A 23,063-nucleotide genomic window follows, 5' to 3' on the forward strand; every position below is an offset into this window, starting at 1 on the left:
AACAAATGAGATATGAGTGAAAACTTCTAGATAGAAAATAAAAGAATTAGAATAAAATTTTCAGGTAAAATAAACAAATTTTTGTATGTGTTGAATTTTGAATTTTAAAAGAAAGGCTATTTATAGATTAGCATATTACATCTAAAAGCTAATTTTTTAAAGGTCTCACAACTTTCTCATATACAGTGACTATATACGATGATTATTTGACTATTTTGATATTATTGTAGGCTAAATTGAAGTACATACACATACGTGACAAAAAGAAAACACTTTTAAATAAAATATATGGATATTTATGTATAGTTAGCATTTCATAAAATATAATTTTATTTAGATAATTAATTAGCTAGTTTTTTTTATCTATTTTTCATCTTTAATTCAAGTAAATATTTAAAAATAAATAAATTTTAAAATATTGAAAATATTTTTATAAAATCGAAATGAAAAGAAATTTAAACATTGCAAGCTTGATTTTTTATTTTTTAAAGGGGCCAAAATTTAAATTTAATTCACTTATTTTACTAGCGTTTAAATAAATAATTGAAGTTTATATTTTGGAAAATTGTAATACGAGCCCATTTTCGTCTTTTTCTTTTCTTTTTTCCTGTCCTTTTCATTATCTTACATATCTTATCTATCATTATTTTCTCTTTTCCCTCATAATTATTTATCAATGCACTTTTCAATTATAGTTAAAAGCATTTCATTTTGAAAACAACTAATGTAAGACACGTTGTGAATAGTTTTTTTTTTTTTTTAAATCAACATACTCTTATAATTTAAGAAAAATCTTAATTAAATACTGCTACATTTTGTTTTATAATCTTAATAAAATACCTTAAAAATTATTTATATAATTTATAACCAATACAAGATAACAAATTATAAAACTAATGAGACTAATTTCAATAAAAAAAATCACTTTATTTTTACTTACTACTTATAAACCCAAAATTGCAAGTTTGATTGAATCCAATAGAAAAAAAAGAAGGTTGAGCCAAGTGAGAAAGCAAGAAGAAGAATAAAGAAATTGCAAGTTGTGTTGATTTAGCTAAAAAACTAAAAAAAACAGCTGAAAGATAAAGCAGCAACTTGACACAAAATAACAATATCAATTATCTAAATAAAAATAAAAAAAAATTGAAAATGAAAGCCCCAACACTAAGAATGCGACACCTGGCAGACATGAACTGTAGCTAAAAAATAATCTTTTTTAGTCTTTGTTAAAGAAAATGAAAGAAAATCCTAAGAATAGATTAGATAAAATAATAATAATAATAATAATAAATAATAATAATAATAATAATATTTTAGAATTAAATAATCCAATAAATTATTTGTATATTTTATCACCTTTTTTTTTGTTTTCTCTTTACTAAACATCATATTTAATAAATTGGGAAATTGTTAAACTTACCAACTATATATTTTTTTTCATTTACTTTATTTTTCCTCCATAAAAAAATGTAATCATTGTTTGATTGCTGTGAAATAAGATATAATTGATGAGAAATCAAGGAAAGTGAGTGAGTGAGACATTACATTTCATATGGGTTTTGTAAAGAGTAAATAAAAAGAACACTTTTTGAAATTAAATTTTATATCAGTTGAAAACATGTTTTATTTTATAATAAAAGTATATAAAAGTTAAATTATTACTAAAAAAAACTTTTATTTTTTATTTTTTATAAACTCTGAAGAAAGTGTTTGAGACAACTTGGTTGAATTTTGAATACCCTACAAAATCAGCCTTCGAAATGCTACTTTAGAATCGTGCTGTGCCAGCTGGACCAAGATGACATCGTTGACACGTGTCACAGTATCATTTGCCCTTGATAGAGTCCGTACTCACTCAGTTACTCTATGCATGTCTTGAAATATATTACACTTTTTTTCCTCTTCAAATGTTTCTGTTTCTGGTTCTTTTTCTTGCTTTATTTTTTCATCTTCTTTGGTTTTCTTCCTCGTACCTTCTCTTTATCTCTTTGCATTTTTGGTGCTTCGAGTTGAGTGTGTTGCCCTGTGCTTTTTGTGGACCGAATTGTCCCTTCTCAGAGGTGAAAATTACAGATAATTTTATCGCCACTTTTGCAAACAAGTTGCTGCTTTTCTCTTTGTCTGTTTTTGATTTTACTGTTTCTCAGATACCCTTTTCCCTTTCCTTTCCCACAAAGCAAACCATTGTTTCTTTTATGGCTAAAGGCAGTTCCATAAGCTGAGTCACAATCTGGGTTTGTTTGTTTGTTTTTTTTTTTTTTTTGCATTTTTTTGTCTAATTTCAAGATACCGATCCATTTTCCTCTTCTTTTTTTGTTAGTTTTATTTTGGTTTTTCGTTTGAATGGAGGGTTTTCTTAAATTTCTAGTTTTGAGTGTGGATTCTGTGGAATCTAGTGAAGGGTCATTTTGGAGTTTGGATTTGTCTATGTAGTAAGGATTAAGGAATTTATGTTAAGCTTCAGGTGCCATGTGAGATGTGTCATGTCTTTTAACTTTGTTCTGTGACGTGGCTGCTGTAGATTGGGTTATTGGTGTTGGGAAATGAAAAATGTGATTTACGTGTAGCTCTGAATTCTCTGCTTTATCTGATACATTTAATTATCTTTTTTATGTACGTTGAGTTTGTGATAGTTTTTCACACTTAGATGCTTGAATTTTGAAGTATTTTTAAGCCTGGTCTTGCTTGCAGTGCTTTTGCTTGAACTGAAATATCCTTCTCTCTATGGGATTTGTTTTCTGCATTTGAGTTTTGTTGTGAGTATTATTGATTTATATTTCATGCCTCATTCTACATGTATGTTGTTTCATCAGTTGTTCATTCCTCCTTCAATGAAAAGTTGCACCCTTCATTTTCTGTTTGAAGATATAGATAGGATTTTATTGATTATAACCTATGAAACACAGATACTACAAAGATCATATCTAGACATTATAGATTGTTACATTGGGAGGGAGAAAAACATATATTTTCTTGAAAAAGCTTTTAGTATGTTAGAAAGCAATTTGATGAAGTCAATTCTACTTATATGGTATGTGTTTTGTATGTTATTGTTTGCAGAGTTTAGTATTGGTTACATTAAGAAATTTGGTCATTAAGATTTGTGAAATGTATGAATGTTCTAAAGTATGACATGGAAAAAGTAGTAAGAAACTGACAAGTGTTCTGTGTAAACTTCAGGTGAAGGAAATGATTCTCACTAAGCAGTATCGATGTGTACATTCAGCTAGCTGTCAATGCACCAAGGGACATTTAAGTGAAGATGTGATATTCTTGGTGTTTCAGCATTTGAATTGGAACCCCAATCTAATTGCTACTCTGTCATGTGCATGCAAATGGTTTGATGATATTGCTAAGAGAGTTTTATGGAAAGAGTTTTGTAGAACAAGAGCTCCTAAGATGATGCTTGATCTGCAATCCAGTGGAAGCCACAGTGCAGATGGGAACTGGAGGGCTCTGGGGAAGCTTCTCATATTCTGTTCTGGTTGCACACAAGGTGGTTTGTTCGATAATGTTGAGGTTCCTGGTCATTTTGTTAACAAGACAAGGTTTTCTAAAACATTAGGAAAGAGCTTTCTCATGCCACAGTGTCTGAATGATGTTTTGTATGTGTCTGAGCCTTGTGAGCATATTGACCAAGGTGAAGCTGGTGATTTAGGATTCTTCAGAGGAATTTTCAAGTCGTTTGCATCATCAAACGTTAAGAAGATGATAGTTAACAGAGGTGCACAGCTCCATCCAAATGAGATTTGCCCCTATTGTAAGGCAAAATTGTGGAGCATGCTGCAGGCCAATATGATTCCACAAAGTGCTAAGTGCAGGTTGGGTTCCCATAAAGATTATATTGAGTATTATGTCTGCCTAAATGGTCACTTGCTTGGGGTCTGCACATTGTTACCACTGTCTGATTCAGAGGATGTATCTGAAAATGAGTAAGATATTAATGATTCTCAGGTATTTCCCTGTGTATGTGAAGTCCATAACTTCCTGTAATTTTTAATTTTCATTTTTTATGAATGAAAAACTAGTTCTTTGTGAGAACTAGACCCATTTTCATGAAATTTTAACAGGTGTTTTAGTTTATTATTAGTTAAAAGTTTGCAGAAATGGATACTATTCTCCCATCAGAATTGAAGTTTCATCTGGGTAATATCCTTTGACATTTATCAGAATGTTTTATTATACAGATTATCAAGATGAAACTCCAAATCTGATTAGAGAACACACCAACAACACCTATGATGTTAGACCAGTTTGATTAGACTTTGAAAACATTTTTAAAATAATCACTTGCTTAACAGTTTATTAAAGAAACGGAATATGTTTATTTTTAAGATAAGCAGATTAGACAAACACCCAAAAAAATCTGAAATATGTATATTCTTTTAAAAAACACTTTTTGAAAGAAATAAAGACAAACAAACTCATTCATTGTATGATTTTTTATTCTCGAGTATTGTAAAGAGTAAAAATGATGCAGACATATGCATTATCTAGTTTTATTCTGAAATTGTGATGTTTCCTTGGCAGATTGGAATTCAATCTTAACATGAAATTTGGTTGAGCGCAGTACTGTTTGCTCAAGGGTGAAATTGTGCTCAGCAACAGCTATAAGTCCCATTTTGATTCAAACCTCTCTACATTGCATTATTATGCTTCATGTTGCTGTCTCAACTCATGCCAGCATTTTACACTGATTATAAATATTGCCAACATTTATTTTAATAAATCAAATAGAAGGTGGTTCTTTACTTAGAACTATGTGGTACACTGTGAATTGATTTGTAGGTTTCTGACCTGGGTGTGCAATAGTTAATACTTCTTAAGAGTCATTTTGATTTAGTAGCATTTTCTAATTTCAGATTCATTTGAAGAGAATTTTTGAGCTCCACACTTCGAAGTCCACCTGTGCGTAAAAAAGCATACTAAAAAAGTTTTTCTCTTGGTCCACATACTTTCAGTCAAAGTGGACAACATCTTTATATTTTTTGTCAGACACGAACAAAGTCTTTGTATTATTATACTGATCAATTTAGTTAGCTAACAGTGAAATTAACTGAAACCAGAAAATCAAAATTATGGAAAAAATTAAAATTATAAATCAATAATTAAAGAAGGTAAAAAAAAAGTAAGATATATAACGTGTTTTTCACTCAACACGTTCCAGCTAAAACCATGACAGCTTTTAACATGACAATGACTGCATGGACACCGTTAAAACTGCACTGTATCTGTCAAATAAAACTAATTTTACGTACTCATTCTGATCAATGACCATTTTATAAAACATTATGCCATAAATATGCACTACTGACATTAATGTTACCAGTTACATGCCACAAATATAGTAAGTCACCAATTTTCAACTTTAATAATCATAAAAAGAATAATAAATTAACTCGTTTATCGAAAGTAAAAAATAGTTAATCTAATAACATTGAATTGTCTTAATTAATATATTATTATCAGAATTACTCTTAGATCAATTATAAAATAGATAATACCAAATTTCTTAAATACATGCCAGAGGGTTTACAACTCATACTCCATTCATCAGACCCCAAAATTTATTTTGATCTTATAAAAGGGTTCCAAATGAGTATAGAAATTATATGCTAAGATAGTAAAATAATTTTACATGGTAATCACAAATGTAAGATGTGATAATTTAGTTGACTTCTATAATAATAATCACTTTAAAAATCATATCACTGCTGACACGTGATTGGTTGGCTAACTGTAGAATTATGATAAACACTGTCAAGGCTGAGCCATTAAACTCATAATCAATCACAAAATGATGATTTGGATTGTGAATGTTGTTCAATTAGAACAAAATTGTGATTATATAAGTTAACAGTGTTTATTATACTAAATTTGACATGTTCTATCTTTTATCCATTCAGGTGGAGGAGCATGTCTTAATAATCCAATTTAAAGACAGAAACTGCGAAGGGAGAACATGTCTTCAATTAAGGATGAATTTTTAGGCAAACCATACATTCATACCTTTCTATAAAACAATGTTCTGCATGATTTGCTCAAACCATGTCATTTCACTCTTTCTTTCGGTCGCTTAATGGACATAAACTACTTACAAAATATCAATTTTTTTCTACTCAGTCTCTTCATCTTCCTCTGCTCCAAAATCCAATCCAGAAATTTTCATCTTTCCTATGTTAACTGCAATTATTCAAACATCAAATAAAACACTGAGCATGCAAGGGGTGAGGAACTGGTCCAGATATATAATATAATGCATTGAACAAATTAAACTGACTGTATCCTTGCGCTTAAGCTCATGCATGCATCACACTTCTCAATACCAAAAATGGTAGTTTGATGGTCCAAAAGAATGAAAGATTCTTTAAGAGAGAAAAAAAGTCTCATGCAAGTACATGCCATGCAAAATACATGAGAATCAAAATATCATAGTAATCAAATACAGCAGCATCTAGAACCTGCCACAGGCTCAAATCTTCATGTTTAATCAATTAATAGTAAAAGAAAGTATAAGAAATATGACGCTGGTTTCTTTTAGCAAAGTGTAATTCCAAGAGGAATGCCTCATGGTTCGGTTCAGATTGCATAGCATGATCAAATCCTGGTCTCTTCATTACGCTTTCACTTCCTCCATTCAAAATGCATGAAAAGATATACAGGCCACAACAGGGAAATAGCAAAGAAAAGGACCATAAATTATCAAAGATCTCAAAATTGTGTAATGAGTAGAACTATCATCCAAGACTAGCAACAACTTAGAACTGTGAGGATACTCTTTTGAGCATCTTTCCATTGTTTCACTGTTTAATCTTTTGTTGATGAAATAAAACGGAATTCTTCAGAAGATAAGTTTAAAAACAATAAACCAACCAAAACCTTATCCTACTAAGAGAGGTTGACTACACGAATCAGATAATGCCATTGGCGTTGGTAAACGAGATGAAAAAATTAAAAACAGCAGATGGAGGCAAACATGGAAAAAATATTGAAGGTGGAAGGTCTGAAGTAACTTGTGTCACATTCACTTACCAACAGCATCCAGCCCGGCTAACTTTGGCATGAATTTCTTGATGTGATCTTCTGCTGCCTTATCGGCTTTCAGTGTCTCACACTCGAATGAAACAGAGATTCTTTTCTTCCCATCCTTTTGCTCAACCATACCAGTGATATCCTTACCCCAACTGTTCAAAGGTGGATGCAAACAATAAGTTTAATATGCCAACAATGAACTTGTTACCATAAAAAATTCAAAGTGAAGAAAAATGTAAATGAGTGAGAACTTCAATCTGTGAAAAATTCAAACATGCTCTGAAAGAGAAACTAACCAGCCAACGGAAAACAAAGAATCAACATAAATAGAGGAAATTTAATCTAACACAGACAATTACCGAAAATCACTCATGTTAAATACAGGTTGAAAGACAAAAGGTAGTCTCATTCATTTGGACGTTTAGTCTCTTATGGACAAATAGTTTAATAATTGCAAACTATAATGAAAAATCCTTCACAGCAAATAGAAGGAAATATCCTAACGTGAGAAACCATATAAGGACTAAAAAACCCAAATGAACGGGAAATACAGCGACTAGAATCCAATTTGTAATTTGTGTGAAACTATAGTGACTAATAGTTCAATCTAAGTTAATGTATCCCAAAGTACACCAACTAAGTGTTTTGTACGAAAAAAAAAACTCTCTACAAGGACCATAGAAAAACTAGATAATGACTTATGGATTATCTAATTATGTGTCTCTCATCAGCTTCTCTGTTCCACTGGCATGCTAAACAGCCACAAGCTTATTTGTCTGTAAGCATCATTATAGTTAAATACTTGTAGAATCCGATGACAAAGATTGACATCATTTACTTGACTATAATCCAAAATTATAACTTATATCTAAGCAGTTGCCTCATTATAGAAATGTAGTTTCCTCTAAATAATGTTATTCTCACTGTTTAACTAACTAGAAAGTTATACAGACTAAGAATCAACGAAAATTAGAAAACAAAATCATAAGGCCCAGATGAGCACTTTAAAAGAAATTATACATGATAACACTGCTTTACCCATGAATATGATCAATGCTGTGGAATCTTGCAGCGTCGTGGCCTTTGCACTCCACAATAGTGGCTTGCTCTTTCTTTGTCTATTTTATGAAAACCAAATGTGAATAAAGTATACAGAGGAACGAAAAGATAAACAACACAAAGGGCACAATTACTACATTGAAATCTGTGATCGTGAGTTTGATGACGCGATAATCCTCACCCCTACTGCATTCCCTTTCACATGCCAATTCTTTCATGAAAAAACAAAAATGTACACGTAATTACTACATGGATACAATTGAGCATAAAAAAAGTCGTATAAAAGAGACAGCTCCATACAGGACCATGAACAACTATTAAAAATTGTAAAAAAATTGATGCACTAAAGGATATTTACTACTCTTGCAAGCTGGTAGTAATACTACAATCTTTAGCTGAAAAGGCTAACAAGAAGTTAAATTAGTTGATGAATTTAGTTTAATTTAATTTTAAGTCAAATAACATGGAACCCTATAGGTCAATTACTTCAATTCCTAGTACAAAGCATGGACATAAAGGAGCCCTTAAAATTTGAAATAAAAACAAAGCAGCTATATCCCTTAATACCTAAAGTTCATTATAAGGGAATAATTCTCATGTGATAATCTTTCATTCTATAATCATTTGATGCTTATAAGTGACTCTAATTTAGAAATCAATCCCTGAATGAAATTTTTTCAATCCCTACTAGAGGATATAATGCATTAAGTTTATTAGGAAATCAAACTTCAGCAGCATAGTATAAACCTGGACCCATGTGCACTAATGAAAGCTTATAAAGATCAGAACTTAAATTTTTTTCATAGAGTTATCCTAAAGTCATGTCTTATGTAGGAACATGAAGGACTAAATAATCGTTTTGACCTAATCTTTGGAGAGAAAAGAAGGGGTTTTTTCTTTATTTTTTTTTTTTTTGTTTTTAGAAAACATGTATCAGTCAAACAAAGAAAACATGCACATGTGTGATATACCAGTGCCAGAAAGGCCATAGCAAGTAGAATGTGGAAGTTGGATGAAGTGTCCTGAGATAGAGCCACACGGCAACAATGCTATTGATGCTACTCCTTCCATCATCATCAACTCTTCCACGTTCCCCTCTTCGTTTTCCTCTGCCGGAAAATCTAACCCAAGAGAACAAAAACAATGAAAATGAAAATGGGTAGAGGGAAAAAGTGATGGGGAAGCGAATTGAAACACAAAGTTTCAATTTTTTTTATCACTACAATCGCATGATGAATGAAAAAAAGAAAAAAAAAAAACTACCCATTTGTGTGTTAGAAAGAATGGTGAGTGGTTCGGTTCTGCGAAACAACAAACTGCAAAAGGAAGAAAACCAGTGAAAGGGAGAGAAGAAGAAGAAGAAGAAGCTGAGGATGGAAACGTTGATGGCAGGGCAAGAAAGAGTGTCCTTCCTTTGCTTTCTTTTTCACCTTTGCATTCTGATTGTCATTGTCTTATTTTTCATCTAAAATTATACTTTAGTGTGATTATTAATTCTTTTAAAAAGAAAAAATATAGTGGTTAAATTATATCAAAAATTAAAATATGAGAGTGAAAAATGTGAGTCACAGTATATTTTTCTATTTTTATTATGTTAAAGGATATTCTGTTTATTTATCTAATTTATTTTAAAAATTATTTTCATCTTTAACTTTTGTTTTTTAATTTGAATAACTTTGATTCTTTAAAAGTAATGTTTGATTTTTATATTTTTAACACAAGTTTAAACACTTTTTTTTTACTAATTTAAGACGTAAAATTTATCTCATTAATCTCATGAAAATATGAATGTAACTAATATTGGATAAATCATGTATAATAAAACAATAAGGATATGAGTATAAAAGTGTGTAAATTTACTTTTACTAACTTTTTAGAAATTTATTATTTTAAATTGTACAAAACTTGAATAAGATATTTGATGTTTGACATGGTTTTAATAAATTTTAAGAATGTGTATATTGCAATTTTCATTTAGTTGTTTTTTTTAATAGTGATCATTATATTGATCTTTCTTCTATGTTCTTTATTTCCGTAAATTTCAATTAAAACTTAGCTTAACATTTTGGATGTGTAAATTTTAATTAAAGTTGAGTTTGATAAGAAAAAAAGAATACAACTTCAACAATATACATATATAAAATAATAATGATTTCATTTTTTTGAATAAATGAATATTGAGTTTTAATTTTGTGATCGTTACGAAATATGGAATATCAGTCAATGAGTTGAGGTTACCATGGAATAACATTTTATATGAGAATATTGAAGGACGCTTCTATTAAACAGGCTTCACTCCTAATAATTCTACTCCTAATAATTCTTGAAGGTCAATTAATTTAAATAAATATATCTTTAATGTTAGCAGAAAAATACTATCCCATAAAATTAACTTGTAAGTTAAGGTGTGCACCTTATTTACATAGTATGAGATTGTTTTAGTTTGTTTTAGTTGATGTGGAACTTCAACATGAATGAAAGCATAAATGTTGATTATTTTTTAGAATTGTCAAAATAGATTGGAATCTCCGAGTCAACTCGGTCTACCACGGGTTCAAGTCGGATTGGGTTGCAATTTTTTTGCAAATTTCAATACCGGTTAATTTTTGACCCTGTCCACCTAGAACCTAGCTCACCCGGATTGAACTCGTGGTGAGCCGGATTGACTCACCAACCCGCAAATATAGGGTCACACAAGTATTTTTTATTATGTTAGGCTTTGCATTTGAGTCAGGTTAGGTGGTTGTTTTTAGCCAACAAATAGATCATTTGCATTTTTGTGATTTTGGTTTATATTTGGATTGTATTAAAGTTTATTTACATTTTAATTATAATTATAATTTAGTCTTGATTGAAAAAATATTTATATATATTGTTTTAATTAAATAAGTCCGTGAGCTAACCCGCTTAACTCATCAGTTCGCGGTGAACTAGTTCGAATTTGAATTTTTTTTACTCGTTAATAAGTGAATCGAATTGAGTTGACTCACTAACCCATAATGGATCTAGCCGAATCAGATCAGATTACCCGTTTTTACAGCTTTATTATTTTGATTATTGTATATATATGTTATGTATACTATCTTTTTGAAATACTTTCATTTGCATATCCTTTATTAAGTATGATGAGATGTCTTATGTGTATTTAGGTATTACGCTACTTACACTTACACCAATATTTGTAGTCAGGTTAGATTTCATTACTCAATATGTGTTTTGTACATTTAAAAAATTACCATAATATTTTGCCACTTAATAAATTTTTACATACATTTTATATTTATGACTTTATTCTTCATATTTTCTTTCTCTTTTTTACAAATATAAATTATTTTTTAAATAACTATTATACTTCTAAAAGTAGATTATCATGTGACTGGTGCATTGTCAAAATCCATTTGTCTATTAAAAAATAATTAACAATTTTAACATCCATGGTTTTAATTGCTCAATTTTGATTTATATTTTAAAGAAATAGACCATTTCAATTTTGTCAAGGTGCCATCTAACTTTGAAAAAACATGCTCTCATGAGATGATAACATTAATTATTTAATTTTTAATGTTAAACAGTTTAATATAAAATCTTAAATAATTTTAGTGTTTAATAAATCATGAAATATATTAAAAAAAATAAAATAATGAAAATCCTTCCAACTTGAAATAAATTAATTAGTTGGATTACAAAATCTTCCAAATCATCCAAACTTAGATGTTAAGTTATTACTACTACCACAATTGCTCATTTTTTAAATATATAACCAAAATGAAACAACTAAAACTTTGAAAAACATAATTATTCAATATTTAAATAAATAAAATAAAATCCAACAGTTCAAACTTCAGATACTGAAATTTCTTGCACACTAAGCCAGTGAAATAAAAATTACAATGAAGTCATTAATTTCATCAATTTCTTAAACTAGGTTCATTGATGGACCTTATTTTTTAGATTTACAGAAGTCATTCCTCCTCCAATTGTATACTTTGTTTTCTTAAATTTAAACACTTCAAAAGGACAGTTCTTTTTTTAGTTTTAATTTTTAAATAAAAATGGGAAAACCTGAAAACTAAGTATACTAATTACCATGGAAACAGTTTCTTTTTGCACCTCCATAACTTTTCCTGCATTCCCATAATTTTTCCCCATTTTACCTTTTTAAGAATATCTGAAAGTAAAAAATAACTTCTGAATTGTCTAATTCCGAAGCCATTTTTGAAAAAAAAATATGAGTGCAGGAAGAAAATGCCAGAAATATATTATAGGAATACCAAAATTTCACTTCTAATCCATTCTCATAAACCAGACACTACTACAAGTATGGATTTGTTATTTCGAAGAAATCAACTACTGCCCAGCTTTACACTAAAATTGATTTTCATAAAGTCAACACTTCTTTAACATGGTATTTGTATTGACCAACAAAAGTTATTATTATATGAAAAACTATAAACAATTTCATGATATGAACAGGATAATTGAAGTTGCATAAGTGTAAGAAAGCGACATGCACCAAAATTTTGTTGGGAAACCTTGCATGTGGAAGAAACATGGAGCTGTGACATGCATTCACAGAATCTGTGGAAAGCCTTCTCGGTTGTCTTTAACAGTAGAACTGGATTCTGCATCAGTTCCAACCCTCCTAAAGACTAGCTTTTGCTGGGGAAGTTGGCCATTGGCAAATGCTGTGACTTCTGTGTCCACTAAAATTGTGTCTTCATCCCTGAACTCTCCTCTGAGAATACCCTTGGCAAGTTCATTCTCCACATTCTGCTGAATCACTCGCTTGACCGGCCTGGCACCGTAGTTTGGATCATACCCCAAACTTCCAAGGAGTTGGATTGCAGCTTCTGTCACTTGGATTTTCATCTTGCGATCTGCAATTCTCTTTTGCACCCTCTCCAACTGTAGAAGACGTAGGAAGTGAGTCTTGTGATAAAAAATTGAAAGACCATGTAACAATTCCCAGAATTCTCTTTGATTTTCATCATTGATATGTACACAGGTAATTCTTCTGAGTATAATATGCTTTTAGTCTTTCAAAATATCTCAAAGTTTAGTTTAATCCTTTTAATGTCTCTAGACTTTACATGTACCCAAAGTGGTAGTGTTTTGGTCCCTCACCAGAGACTAGAAACGTTGATATCAAAATATAGAGTACAGGTGTATTAAATTTTCATTGGTAGATACTAAAACCAAATTTTGAGAGATTAGAAATATATTTAACTCTTCATTCTTTTGCAGGCGTGTGTGTGGTGGAGTAATGGACTTCAACATAAATGTAATCTATTAGAGAGGAGAAAATTACCTGTAACCTGACAATGCTACCTATTTGGTCGCGGTCCAGAGGCCGGAAAACGATATACTCATCAACTCTGTTCATGAATTCAGGGCGAAAGATTGATCTTGCTGCATCCATTACCCTCTGCTTTATGGTTTCGTATGCTGACTCTTTGGGCACAGTGTCATTATCTGTGTTGAGAATGTACTGTGATCCAACATTTGAGGTCATAATGATAACCGTGTTGGTAAAACTTACAGTCCTGCCCTGTGAATCAGTTACTCTTCCATCATCCAAGATTTGAAGGAAAACATTGAAAACATCTGAGTGTGCCTTCTCAATCTCATCGAACAAAATGACAGCATAAGGTCTGCGGCGAACTGTCTCTGTTAGTTGCCCTCCCTCTTCATACCCAACATATCCTGGTGGAGCCCCAATCAATCTTGAGACCGTATGTTTTTCCATGTATTCACTCATGTCAATTCGTACAAGTGCTTCTTCTGTGTTGAACAAATAAGAAGCAAGGGCTTTGGCTAGCTCAGTCTTTCCTACACCGGTGGGTCCCATAAACATGAAGCTAGCGATCGGACGGTGGGGATCTGAAAGACCTGCTCTTGATCGTTGGATAGCCTCAGCTACTGCCTTAACAGCAGGATCTTGACCAACAACACGCTTATGAAGCTCTTCCTCTAAATACAATAGCTTCTCTCGCTCTGATTGTTGAAGTTTTGAAATTGGAATACCAGTCCACTTGCTTACAATTTCAGCAATATCATTCCCACTAACTTCTTCTCTCAGCATAGACTTACCAGAGTTCATATACTCGTGTAACTCCTTTTCTACACTTTCAAGTTGTCGTTGTAGGGAGTTAAGACTGCCATACTTTAATTCAGCAGCGCGATTAAGATCATACTCTCGCTCAGCCTGTTGAATCTCAACATTTACCCTGTCTATCTGCATATATATGAAAATCGGAAAGCATCAGATTTCAATCTTCCAAAAATCGGGTCTTAATTCAAGTGCATTTCTAATGTTACCAACATGCTTGCACTGGTTCAGTGCTATCAAACCCCGCAAAACTCTGTCTTATAAACGTTCACTTGTTTATAAACTGAATGCACATTTGGCAAAACATAACAAAATTCTGATAACATACCTCCTCTTTAATAGATTGCAGACGAGTCATTACAGACTTTTCATGCTCCCATTGCCCATTCAATTCATCCTGTTTCCCTTTTAAGAGAGAGAGTTCTGTCTCAAGTCGATTTAATCTATCTTTAGAAGCCTTGTCTGTATCATTCATGAGAGAGAGCCTCTCCATCTCGAGTTTCAAGACTGACCTATTAATCTCATCAAGCGCAGTAGGTTTTGAAGTAATTTCCATTTTTAATTTAGCAGCTGCTTCATCAACCAGATCAATAGCTGTAATTTAGAAGTAGCAAGAAATTAGTGCTTTGTGAATATCGTTGATGCAAGTCCACAGAAAAATGAAATACAGTAAAAGTTTACATTTTTATTGAAAACTAGGAATGGTTTTGTATAAAAGGAGCAAAAAAAAAAAAAGCATTAGCTAATGAATAGTCCAAAATTGATATTAGCTTGAGATTATACAAAACACAGTATTGACAATGACCTCCCTTCATACTGAAAAATAGGAACCGCTCCTACAAACATCCGAGATACTTTAAGATATCCTGGGTTCCAATACTAATATTATGAGATGCATTTCCATATATTCGGAAAATTTTAACAAAATAAATTCAAGAAACAAATAAAAGATAAAGAAAAAGAGAGAAGTTGTAGCCATAAATTAATGTTCAAATACAACACATTGAAAATGAATTAGAGAATGGTCACAATAATGCTCCCTACAGTGGGGAAGTTCCGTATGGTTTTAAAGCTCTTAAGAAGAGTTTCTATTAATACTTTACATCATTTATTGCTAAGACCCTAATCCAGAATCCAAACATCATTCTTCTAAATGTAGTAAGGTATCATAATGCAATAACTAATTATTTGCCAGAAAAAAACTAAAACAAAATTTCTTAATCTTTGTGAATATATTCACTTGACAAGAGTCTTTGATCAGTTATTAATACCTTTATCCGGCAGAAACCTCCCACTTATGTATCTATCCGAGAGAATTGCAGCATCTACAAGTGCACTGTCAGAAATGCGAACACCATGATGCAGTTCATATCTTTCCCGCAGTCCCCTCAGTATTGAAATGGTATCTTCAACTGATGGTTGGTCAACAAAAACTTGCTGGAAACGGCGCTCAAGTGCAGGGTCCTTCTCAATATACTTTCGATACTCATCTAATGTTGTTGCACCTATACATCGCAGCTCCCCCCGACCAAGCATAGGCTTTAAGAGATTACCAGCATCCATAGCACCATTTGTAGCACCTAGCATGTGACATATAATTACAATCAAATTCAACCGGCAACACGTATAATTTCTTTTATCAAATCACCATTGCTACAAACAAATTCAATATTTAGGGAGAAAAATATACATTGAAATGTATCATCCTTCTCTAATCTGAATATCCATGGATTTGAAAGGTTTTCACACACCAGTCATGCAGTTAGAAAGGAAAAAAATGTTGAAAGAAAAGGAGGAAAGTTGTATTTCAAACGAATTTTGCAAAAACAAAAAATCAGTTACAAAAAGTGGAAAATTCTGAAATTCATTACCTGCCCCAACAACTGTATGGATTTCGTCAATGAAAAGGATAATCTGACCATCAGATTCTGTTACTTCTTTGAGAACAGCTTTCAGTCTATCTTCAAATTCTCCCCGATACTTTGCTCCTGCAATAAGTGCGCCCATATCAAGGGATATGAGCTGAAAGTGACAAGTGTTTCAGATTAATTTTACAACTCCTGGTCAACACACAGACCAAAATGGAGAACAAAATAAGATAAAAATTGCATTCTTATAGAACAAATCAATGGAATTAAGGCTAAGATTTAAAGGGTGTAGTATATATTATTGTAAGAAAATGAGATAAAAACTCAAAAAAGCCAGTTAATGTAAATCTATCCCACATTCCCATTCTTTACCCTTTATCTTCCATTTTGAGCTTCTAAAAAATATTAGGAATTCAGAATAGCCAAGATAAAGCACATACCCTTCGATTCATCAAAGCTTGAGGAACATCTCCTTGAACAATTCTTTGAGCAAGTCTGTTTCCAAGGCATCTAGGTCAATGTTTAATGAAAACTACCACAAGCAACCAAATAGGTATAAACATTTTCCCTTCTCATCTAACAAAATTACAAGAAAAACCAGGATCTCTGGTTGAACAAAAATGTCTTAATAGCATCACTGAACATGGTTTCAGATTTTAAATTACATTACTTCACCTGATGTGGCTGCAATATTGGGGTTGATGCAGTGTTTGCAACTACATCAGCCTGAAATTGCAGGTTGAATTCACAAGAAAAACTGTAATGGCCATAACGTTGCTTCGTTTAAAACAAAATAACATTTCACAATTGCAAGCTGGGAAAAAATGCCACAACACAACCCACATCGCTTGCAGACCCACAATGCCTGAAATCACAGTAATCGCAAAGTAACAGCAACCGCAATTTAAATTGATTGTGGTCTCAATAACCATATAATTGCTTACATTGTTTCTACTGTTGATTCTAATAATATAATGCTATAGAAAAGGAAATGCCTAAATGTTTGGTTGTAGTATGATAGAAGAAAGGAATCATTTGTTATTTCAAACAATGTGTCACCTCTTGCACTTAATTTCCAGTTTCAAGGAACTTTACTTTCATAAGCAGAAGAGAACTATCATTTTAAACTAGGACAATCTGCTAAACTTACTTCCTACTTTATGAAACTCGTATTTTGAAATATTAAACTTCCATGCATAAAAAAATTATGATTTGTCACTTAAAAATACTAATAAAAACTGTACTGTCATGTTCAAATAATTTGTATTTTATTTCACACCACCGCAGGTGGCATTCTTGAATGTATGAAACAGGTTACACATGAAATTCAGGCAACAGATAATAGTAGCAGCATCTAAAATTTAATAAAAAAATAAGGTAAAATGCTTAAAAATAAGATAAACACAGGTAACACTTGGGAGGAAGACCTAAAGACTTACCCTTCAGAGATTGCTGTTTTTCCAACACCAGGCTCTCCAATTAGCACAGGATTATTCTTTGTTCTCCTGGAGAGAATTTGAATGCATCTGCGTATTTCATCATCTCTTCCTATGACTGGGTCAAGTTTTCCTGCTTTAGCCATTGCTGTCAAATCTTTCCCATACTTTTCCAAGGATTCGTACTTTCCTTCAGGATCTATACGAAATTGAAACTGAGGCTTATGAATCAGAAGATATTTCCAAATGAAAACATTCCATGTACAGATACTCATAGCTCATTATCAAGCACAGGTTCTAGCACAAACAAAGAGATTATGGGCCAGTTGAGAAAATGTTTTCTGTCTTCACTTGTACATGAAACAGGCAAAACAAAAAATAACTGTTTTCAATGTTCCAGCACAAATCTTTGAAAAAAAGATGACTTTTTCATAATAAAAAATAAAATAGAAATGAAAATAGAAGTAAATAGACCCTAAAGTTTTTAATAGCAGAAATCAACACCCTTCAACCAAACAAAAGCAAGTAACAAATAGAAAACAAAAATGTCAAGAGACAGCAACATTATATACATTATAATTATAAATGACCTTGGTCAATAACTGACTGGCGTCCCCTTATGGACTCTATGGCAGATTTAAGACCTTGCTCAGATATTTGAAAATCTCTAAACAAAATCTTCGCAAATCGTTTATCTTGGGCAAAACCAAGAACAAGGTGCTCAACTGACACAAATGAGTCTCCATATTCTTTCTTGAAGTCCCTGGCTCTCTGAATCAATGCCTCCAAATCACGCCCCAACATTGATCCACCTGATTCCCCAAGAACCTAGCATAATAGGACAACAGTTTAACAATCAGGTTCTTGGACTACAGAGCGTATTTTATAGGCATCTAAAAAGATACAATGAATTCATATTAGTTTTCCTCCACATCATTTGCATATGGTCAAAGTTGTATATTGATATCTAATAATGAATTTGGGAATTAAGTGATATAAGAAAAATAAAAAATATCAATAGTCTGAAATACTGGATCTGAACTGTAACCAACACCTGTAAGTCAGCAATATTTCCAACATCAATGCAACTGTCTTTTCAAGCATCAATGGTGAAAATCTCATTAATATAGACTGCTCACACAATCATACTGAATCAAGAGTGCAAATAATTAAGAGATTTTTCACACACATAGTAATATAATTTGAATAAAGTAAAAGAGTATGGGCTTGAATTGCATATCGCCAATATATTAACTGTTTGACCCAATTAGTTTGGTATTTTACGCCTTTCCTCTGCAATTTTTGCTTGGATAACAACACTTCATAAACTATAAAGATCGATCAGACCACAACCACATGTGATGTACTACATATCAGTTTCATGATTCAACTCAATGTTATGGCATTATGAAAACAGAAGTAAATGGCTAGAACTTTCATTCCAACTTCCAAGTTTCTGTTAGCTTGCATTTTACTCAGAAAAAGTTGAGGACTTAATACAATTTTTATTTAGGTCTTAATTCTGAAAGAAAAGTACACCTATAATCCAAGTTACAAGAGAATATGGTTAAAACCAATAACATCTTATACCTCAAATAATGCCAACAAGAGGAAGGCAGACTATGATACAAGATAAAGACATAACTATGTGCACCAAAGCATGTGCAGATTTGACTTGGTCAATCACCTTGGGTTGCCGCTTGATGTGCTTATCAGTGGCCTCTAGAAGCCGAGTATTATCTACCCCAACCTTAGAAAAGATCCGGCGAGCAAGCCCATTCTTTTGCTCTAACAAAGCTTTCATCAAGTGCTCAGTCTCCACAATCTGATGCTTGTTCTCCTTAGCCACTTCTGGTGCAGTGATAATCGCTTGCCATGCCATTTCTGTGAATTCTTGTTGTGTAATCTGTCATTGCATCAAAACCGAATATCAATCACTACACCTCTGAAACTCCAATTAGACCCAATCAGTATCACAAGTGACCCAAAATCGCAAACAATTTAAACTGCCACAATTGAAATGAATCCAGTTCAGCTGAGTTAAGCAAAACTTGACTCGCATGAGCTAATATCAAGCTTTACATTAAACTCATAAACCAGTGACTTAAATTTAACACAATAAATGTACTTTACATATGTTTAGTTAAAAGTAATTTAGTATTATTTTGATACCAACAACAAGACCAAGAATAAACTAAACATTAATATATTTTATGTTTAAATACCTTTTTCTTTCCTGCAAATATACAAGCTTTTTTCTTTTAATCTGTAAACTTGTTTAATATCTTTATAATATCCAAATATTCCATTTTGGTCCTTTTGTACCAAAAACACTAGGGTGGATCCATCAAGCGTTACGAAAGTGCTTGTGTAACAATAACAAATGGTGGCAGATAAGTATTTTGTAGCAGAGACCAGTGACAGAGACAAAGAAAAAGGTCTGAATATTTCAAGGATAATAACAAAAATTACACTAACTAAAAGAAAAAAGTGTGCAGGAGTGGAAAGGGTCATGTATTCAATAAATTGCTATCATAACATGCAAAAGCTCAACCTCCATCGGCCAACAAACCCATTACAACTACAAGGAGTGGGACAAGTTTTAGAAAAATATGTTGTATAAGACCCATATTCTAGGAATCACTAGAAGAATACAAAACATTACATAAACATTCCGAGATTCATTCAAAGATTGGTAGACAAAGAATAAAATTCAATTACAACACAGTCTTTCTTTCCCAAACAATCACCTTTTATATCTCAATAATGGAAATAGCTGTCGTTATTTCTGTTATTGCATATGCACTTAGTTACCATAATTATGTATAACAAAAAACAAACATACTTCTCAACCATAATACAGCAGATTAAACTCAAATGAAATTAAAATAAAGCACAAATCTTAAATCCAAAGGGCTCAAATGTTTTGAATATGAAGCATTACGAATCGTTCAATTTATTTAATTATTACACATTCCCTTCTTTAAATAAAAGTTAAAAAAGTTTAAATGCACTTTCAGTTCCAACAGAAAGAAAAAATGTTCATTTTTAGCCCAAAAAAATAATCTCTTAATGTCTACCCATCATGAAGATGTACCAGGTGTAGTTTTTGCCTTTTTTTCCACTTCAATTAATGGTATCCCTGTAATTCACACATTCATACCTTTTCTCCAAGAATTAAAGAGGAGCACTTTCCAATTTACAGAAACTAAAATCAAATATAACCCATATTTAATTTTAAGTATTTGAAGTGAACCCAAAAGTGACAATAGTACTATTTAGTAGTAATATCAAGGAGAATAAATGACATGAACACTTCCTCTTATTCAGTACACCAAACTCTTCTTCATCCTGTCCTACAATGACCCTTTAATTGTTTAAAAAATCATTGCTGACGTCGTTTACTCATTACACTGACTTTTCCAAATTGATTGAAAAGTATCAAAAATCAAAAAGAAGGTATCATGCAATCTGAAAAATTCTTAGGGAGTGAGTGTAATTTTCTTATCTATTATGCATTTCCTTCTTTTATAAGCTCATTAACACTAATTTCAATCCCAAAAAGGATTGATTATAACAATGAATACGGTTATGAACGTGCAAACATACTTTTCCACTTGATGAAACTGCGCAGCGAACAGAGAACGGCGCGAGGTTTCTTCGCGTTCTCGAAGACCCATTAGAGAAAGCTTCTCTTTTCTTCGACGGCACTGAATTCAAACTCTTCAACGAAGTGGGGTTCGCAGGAAAGCCAAAGGAGACTGGACACTGTGCCAATCGAGCGTGACTTCTGTGGCTGCGAATTGGAACAGAGGGACGAAGAGCAAGACCCGGAAACGACGTTGTAGAGGCCATCGCCGGTGACGGGAAACGGCGAGGAATTTTCCGGTGAGGTTATTGGTTGGTGTGGTGAAGATTGTGTCAGTTGTGAGGGCGCAAAACCCAGCGAATTTGTTAAGAGACGATGCTACAATGCGCCACCTTAACAGGGTTCACAAATGTGGTTTGTTTTGGATATGCTTTCAATTGGATCCCAAACTCTACAATTTTTTTTTCTCAACCTTTGAAATTAAATTTTATCTGCATAAATATAAAATATAATAAACTATTAATTTGGTGTTTAAACTCTAATAGTAATAGCTGGACCTAAACAAAGATAAATAAATTTAGTAAAATAAATAATAACGGTTAGATTTGAGAAATTAGTTGTAATTTTGTGGGTATTAGACCAATTTAAAAAGGAAGTTTAATATTTATACATTTATAGGTATATTTTAAATTCAAAGCTTATTTTTCATATGATATTTTTTATTAAAATTTAATAATAAATTATTATAAAATATATTGATTTTAATTTTTTAAAAATTTTGATATATTTATTTCATTTATTTAATTAAAAACGAAAATAAAAGTAACAAAAGATATTGACAGAATAACCTATCTAAATTAACTCATAATTCAAACAACCTTTATTTAATCAGTTTGATAAATTAAATTCAAATGCAAAAAAAAAAAATTACTTTTTTGTTAAATTTTTTGTTAAATTGAATTGTTCATATTGGATTCGAATTCTACTCATTCCAACTATTGAGATCTAAATGTGAAATTTATATTTTATTTTCGTTGCGTCTCTTTAATGTAGTCTTTTTTTTCATTTAATTTAACGAGGTCTCAATTTTCGTGATAATTAATGATTAATGTATGTGTATAGTGCATGCCATCATTGTCAGTTTGTAATTTTTTTTTTCATTTTCTTTAGTTTAATTAAAAAAATTATCCACGTGTTAAGTTAATATCGTGCCATGTATGTCAATGTCAATATCATTGCATTTTGTTCAATTTAGTTCATTTATTCGTTATTTTAATTTTATTCATTTATTTTTTTTAATTAAACAATTTTATCCTTTTCAATTTGAGACAAAATTGAATTTTTATATAAATATTATATTGATATTTTTATTAAATTGATGTGAAAACTTAGAAAATGACATTTTAAGATTGAGACTCACTTAAAAATAGTAAGATTCGATTATTTTAATATTAAAAAAGATTTAGTATAAATAATGTTGTTATAAAAAAATTTCATTATTTTAAGAGACATCATCTCTTTATAACTACTTACTTTTCTAAAGTCCTCTTACTTCCCTCTTCTCTTTCTCACACTCTACTATCTAATTGAAGAACAAAGATTGTATGATTGATCCTCTCGACGAGCTCTTCATTTGGACCGATAAATTTCTTAGGTTGGGTAAGTTAAGTTATAGTCAGTTTTGTGGTCTATTTCTGTTTGTTGTCTTCTTCCGCTTACATGTGTCTTTTTAATTTTCTATTTGAATCTTTGGTGACCAATGATCATAATGATATGATATGATCGTTTTTGTGATGTTTTTATGTGATGATAGAGCATCTTGTGTGATTGGAGGAAGTTTGGAGTTCTAAAGTTGTTTGAGATGGGAAGTTTATTATACTTGTTTTAAGTTAAACTTCTTGGTTAATTATATGTATATGTGTTGAACTGAGATTGAATGTCATATGAACTTTGATTTAATTTGTTTTAGA

General features: G+C 31.5%; 3 protein-coding genes across 6 annotated transcripts; 1 reads left to right on the plus strand and 2 right to left on the minus strand.

Moving 5' to 3' along the window:
• The first annotated feature begins 1,919 nt into the window (after positions 1-1,919).
• On the plus strand, positions 1,920-4,891 carry LOC114182377 (EID1-like F-box protein 2). 4 transcript variants are annotated; one of them, XM_028069247.1, is made up of 3 exons: positions 1,920-2,060; positions 3,181-3,932; positions 4,531-4,891. In XM_028069247.1, exons 2-3 carry the CDS (start codon positions 3,190-3,192, stop codon positions 4,562-4,564), a joined length of 777 nt encoding a protein of 258 aa, XP_027925048.1. In that variant the 5' UTR covers positions 1,920-2,060; positions 3,181-3,189; the 3' UTR covers positions 4,565-4,891. The 4 variants fall into 4 exon arrangements, with proteins under 4 accessions (XP_027925048.1, XP_027925049.1, XP_027925047.1 ...); XM_028069248.1 differs by lacking the exon at positions 1,920-2,060 and adding an exon at positions 2,089-2,234; XM_028069246.1 differs by lacking the exon at positions 1,920-2,060 and adding an exon at positions 2,285-2,552.
• Positions 4,892-5,972: 1,081 nt separating this feature from the next.
• LOC114182378 lies at positions 5,973-9,540 on the minus strand. The gene is made up of 6 exons (XM_028069250.1): positions 9,355-9,540; positions 9,063-9,212; positions 8,229-8,302; positions 8,071-8,150; positions 7,033-7,184; positions 5,973-6,183 (listed from the first exon to the last, which is right to left on the minus strand). The coding sequence occupies exons 1-6, from the start codon at positions 9,356-9,358 to the stop codon at positions 6,116-6,118; spliced, it is 528 nt and encodes a 175-aa protein (XP_027925051.1). The 5' UTR covers positions 9,359-9,540; the 3' UTR covers positions 5,973-6,115.
• A 2,816-nt stretch (positions 9,541-12,356) lies between these two features.
• LOC114181870 (chaperone protein ClpB3, chloroplastic-like) lies at positions 12,357-21,526 on the minus strand. The gene is made up of 10 exons (XM_028068483.1): positions 21,114-21,526; positions 19,192-19,410; positions 18,095-18,332; positions 17,508-17,703; positions 16,509-16,563; positions 16,072-16,222; positions 15,472-15,780; positions 14,529-14,794; positions 13,400-14,326; positions 12,357-12,996 (listed from the first exon to the last, which is right to left on the minus strand). The coding sequence occupies exons 1-10, from the start codon at positions 21,357-21,359 to the stop codon at positions 12,661-12,663; spliced, it is 2,943 nt and encodes a 980-aa protein (XP_027924284.1). The 5' UTR covers positions 21,360-21,526; the 3' UTR covers positions 12,357-12,660.
• Between the last annotated feature and the right edge of the window lie 1,537 nt (positions 21,527-23,063).

This window comes from Vigna unguiculata, chromosome 4 (assembly GCF_004118075.2).
Source record: "Vigna unguiculata cultivar IT97K-499-35 chromosome 4, ASM411807v1, whole genome shotgun sequence".
NCBI classification, from domain to species: domain Eukaryota; kingdom Viridiplantae; phylum Streptophyta; class Magnoliopsida; order Fabales; family Fabaceae; genus Vigna; species Vigna unguiculata.

Coding starts and splice junctions, on each gene's coding strand:
- LOC114182377 (XM_028069246.1), top strand. Junction 3,933..4,530: donor GAGGATGTATCTGAAAATGA/GTAAGATATTAA, acceptor TTTCCTTGGCAG/ATTGGAATTCAATCTTAACA.
- LOC114182378 (XM_028069250.1), bottom strand. Junction 8,303..9,062: donor CTATGGCCTTTCTGGCACTG/GTATATCACACA, acceptor TTTTCATGAAAG/AATTGGCATGTGAAAGGGAA. Junction 7,185..8,070: donor AGCATTGATCATATTCATGG/GTAAAGCAGTGT, acceptor ACCTTTGAACAG/TTGGGGTAAGGATATCACTG.
- LOC114181870 (XM_028068483.1), bottom strand. CDS start 21,359: ATGGCCTCTACAACGTCGTTTCCGGGTCTTGCTCTTCGTCCCTCTGTT. Junction 19,411..21,113: donor CAGTTTCATCAAGTGGAAAA/GTATGTTTGCAC, acceptor ATGCAATGACAG/ATTACACAACAAGAATTCAC. Junction 14,795..15,471: donor GAGGTTTCTGCCGGATAAAG/GTATTAATAACT, acceptor TCTAAATTACAG/CTATTGATCTGGTTGATGAA.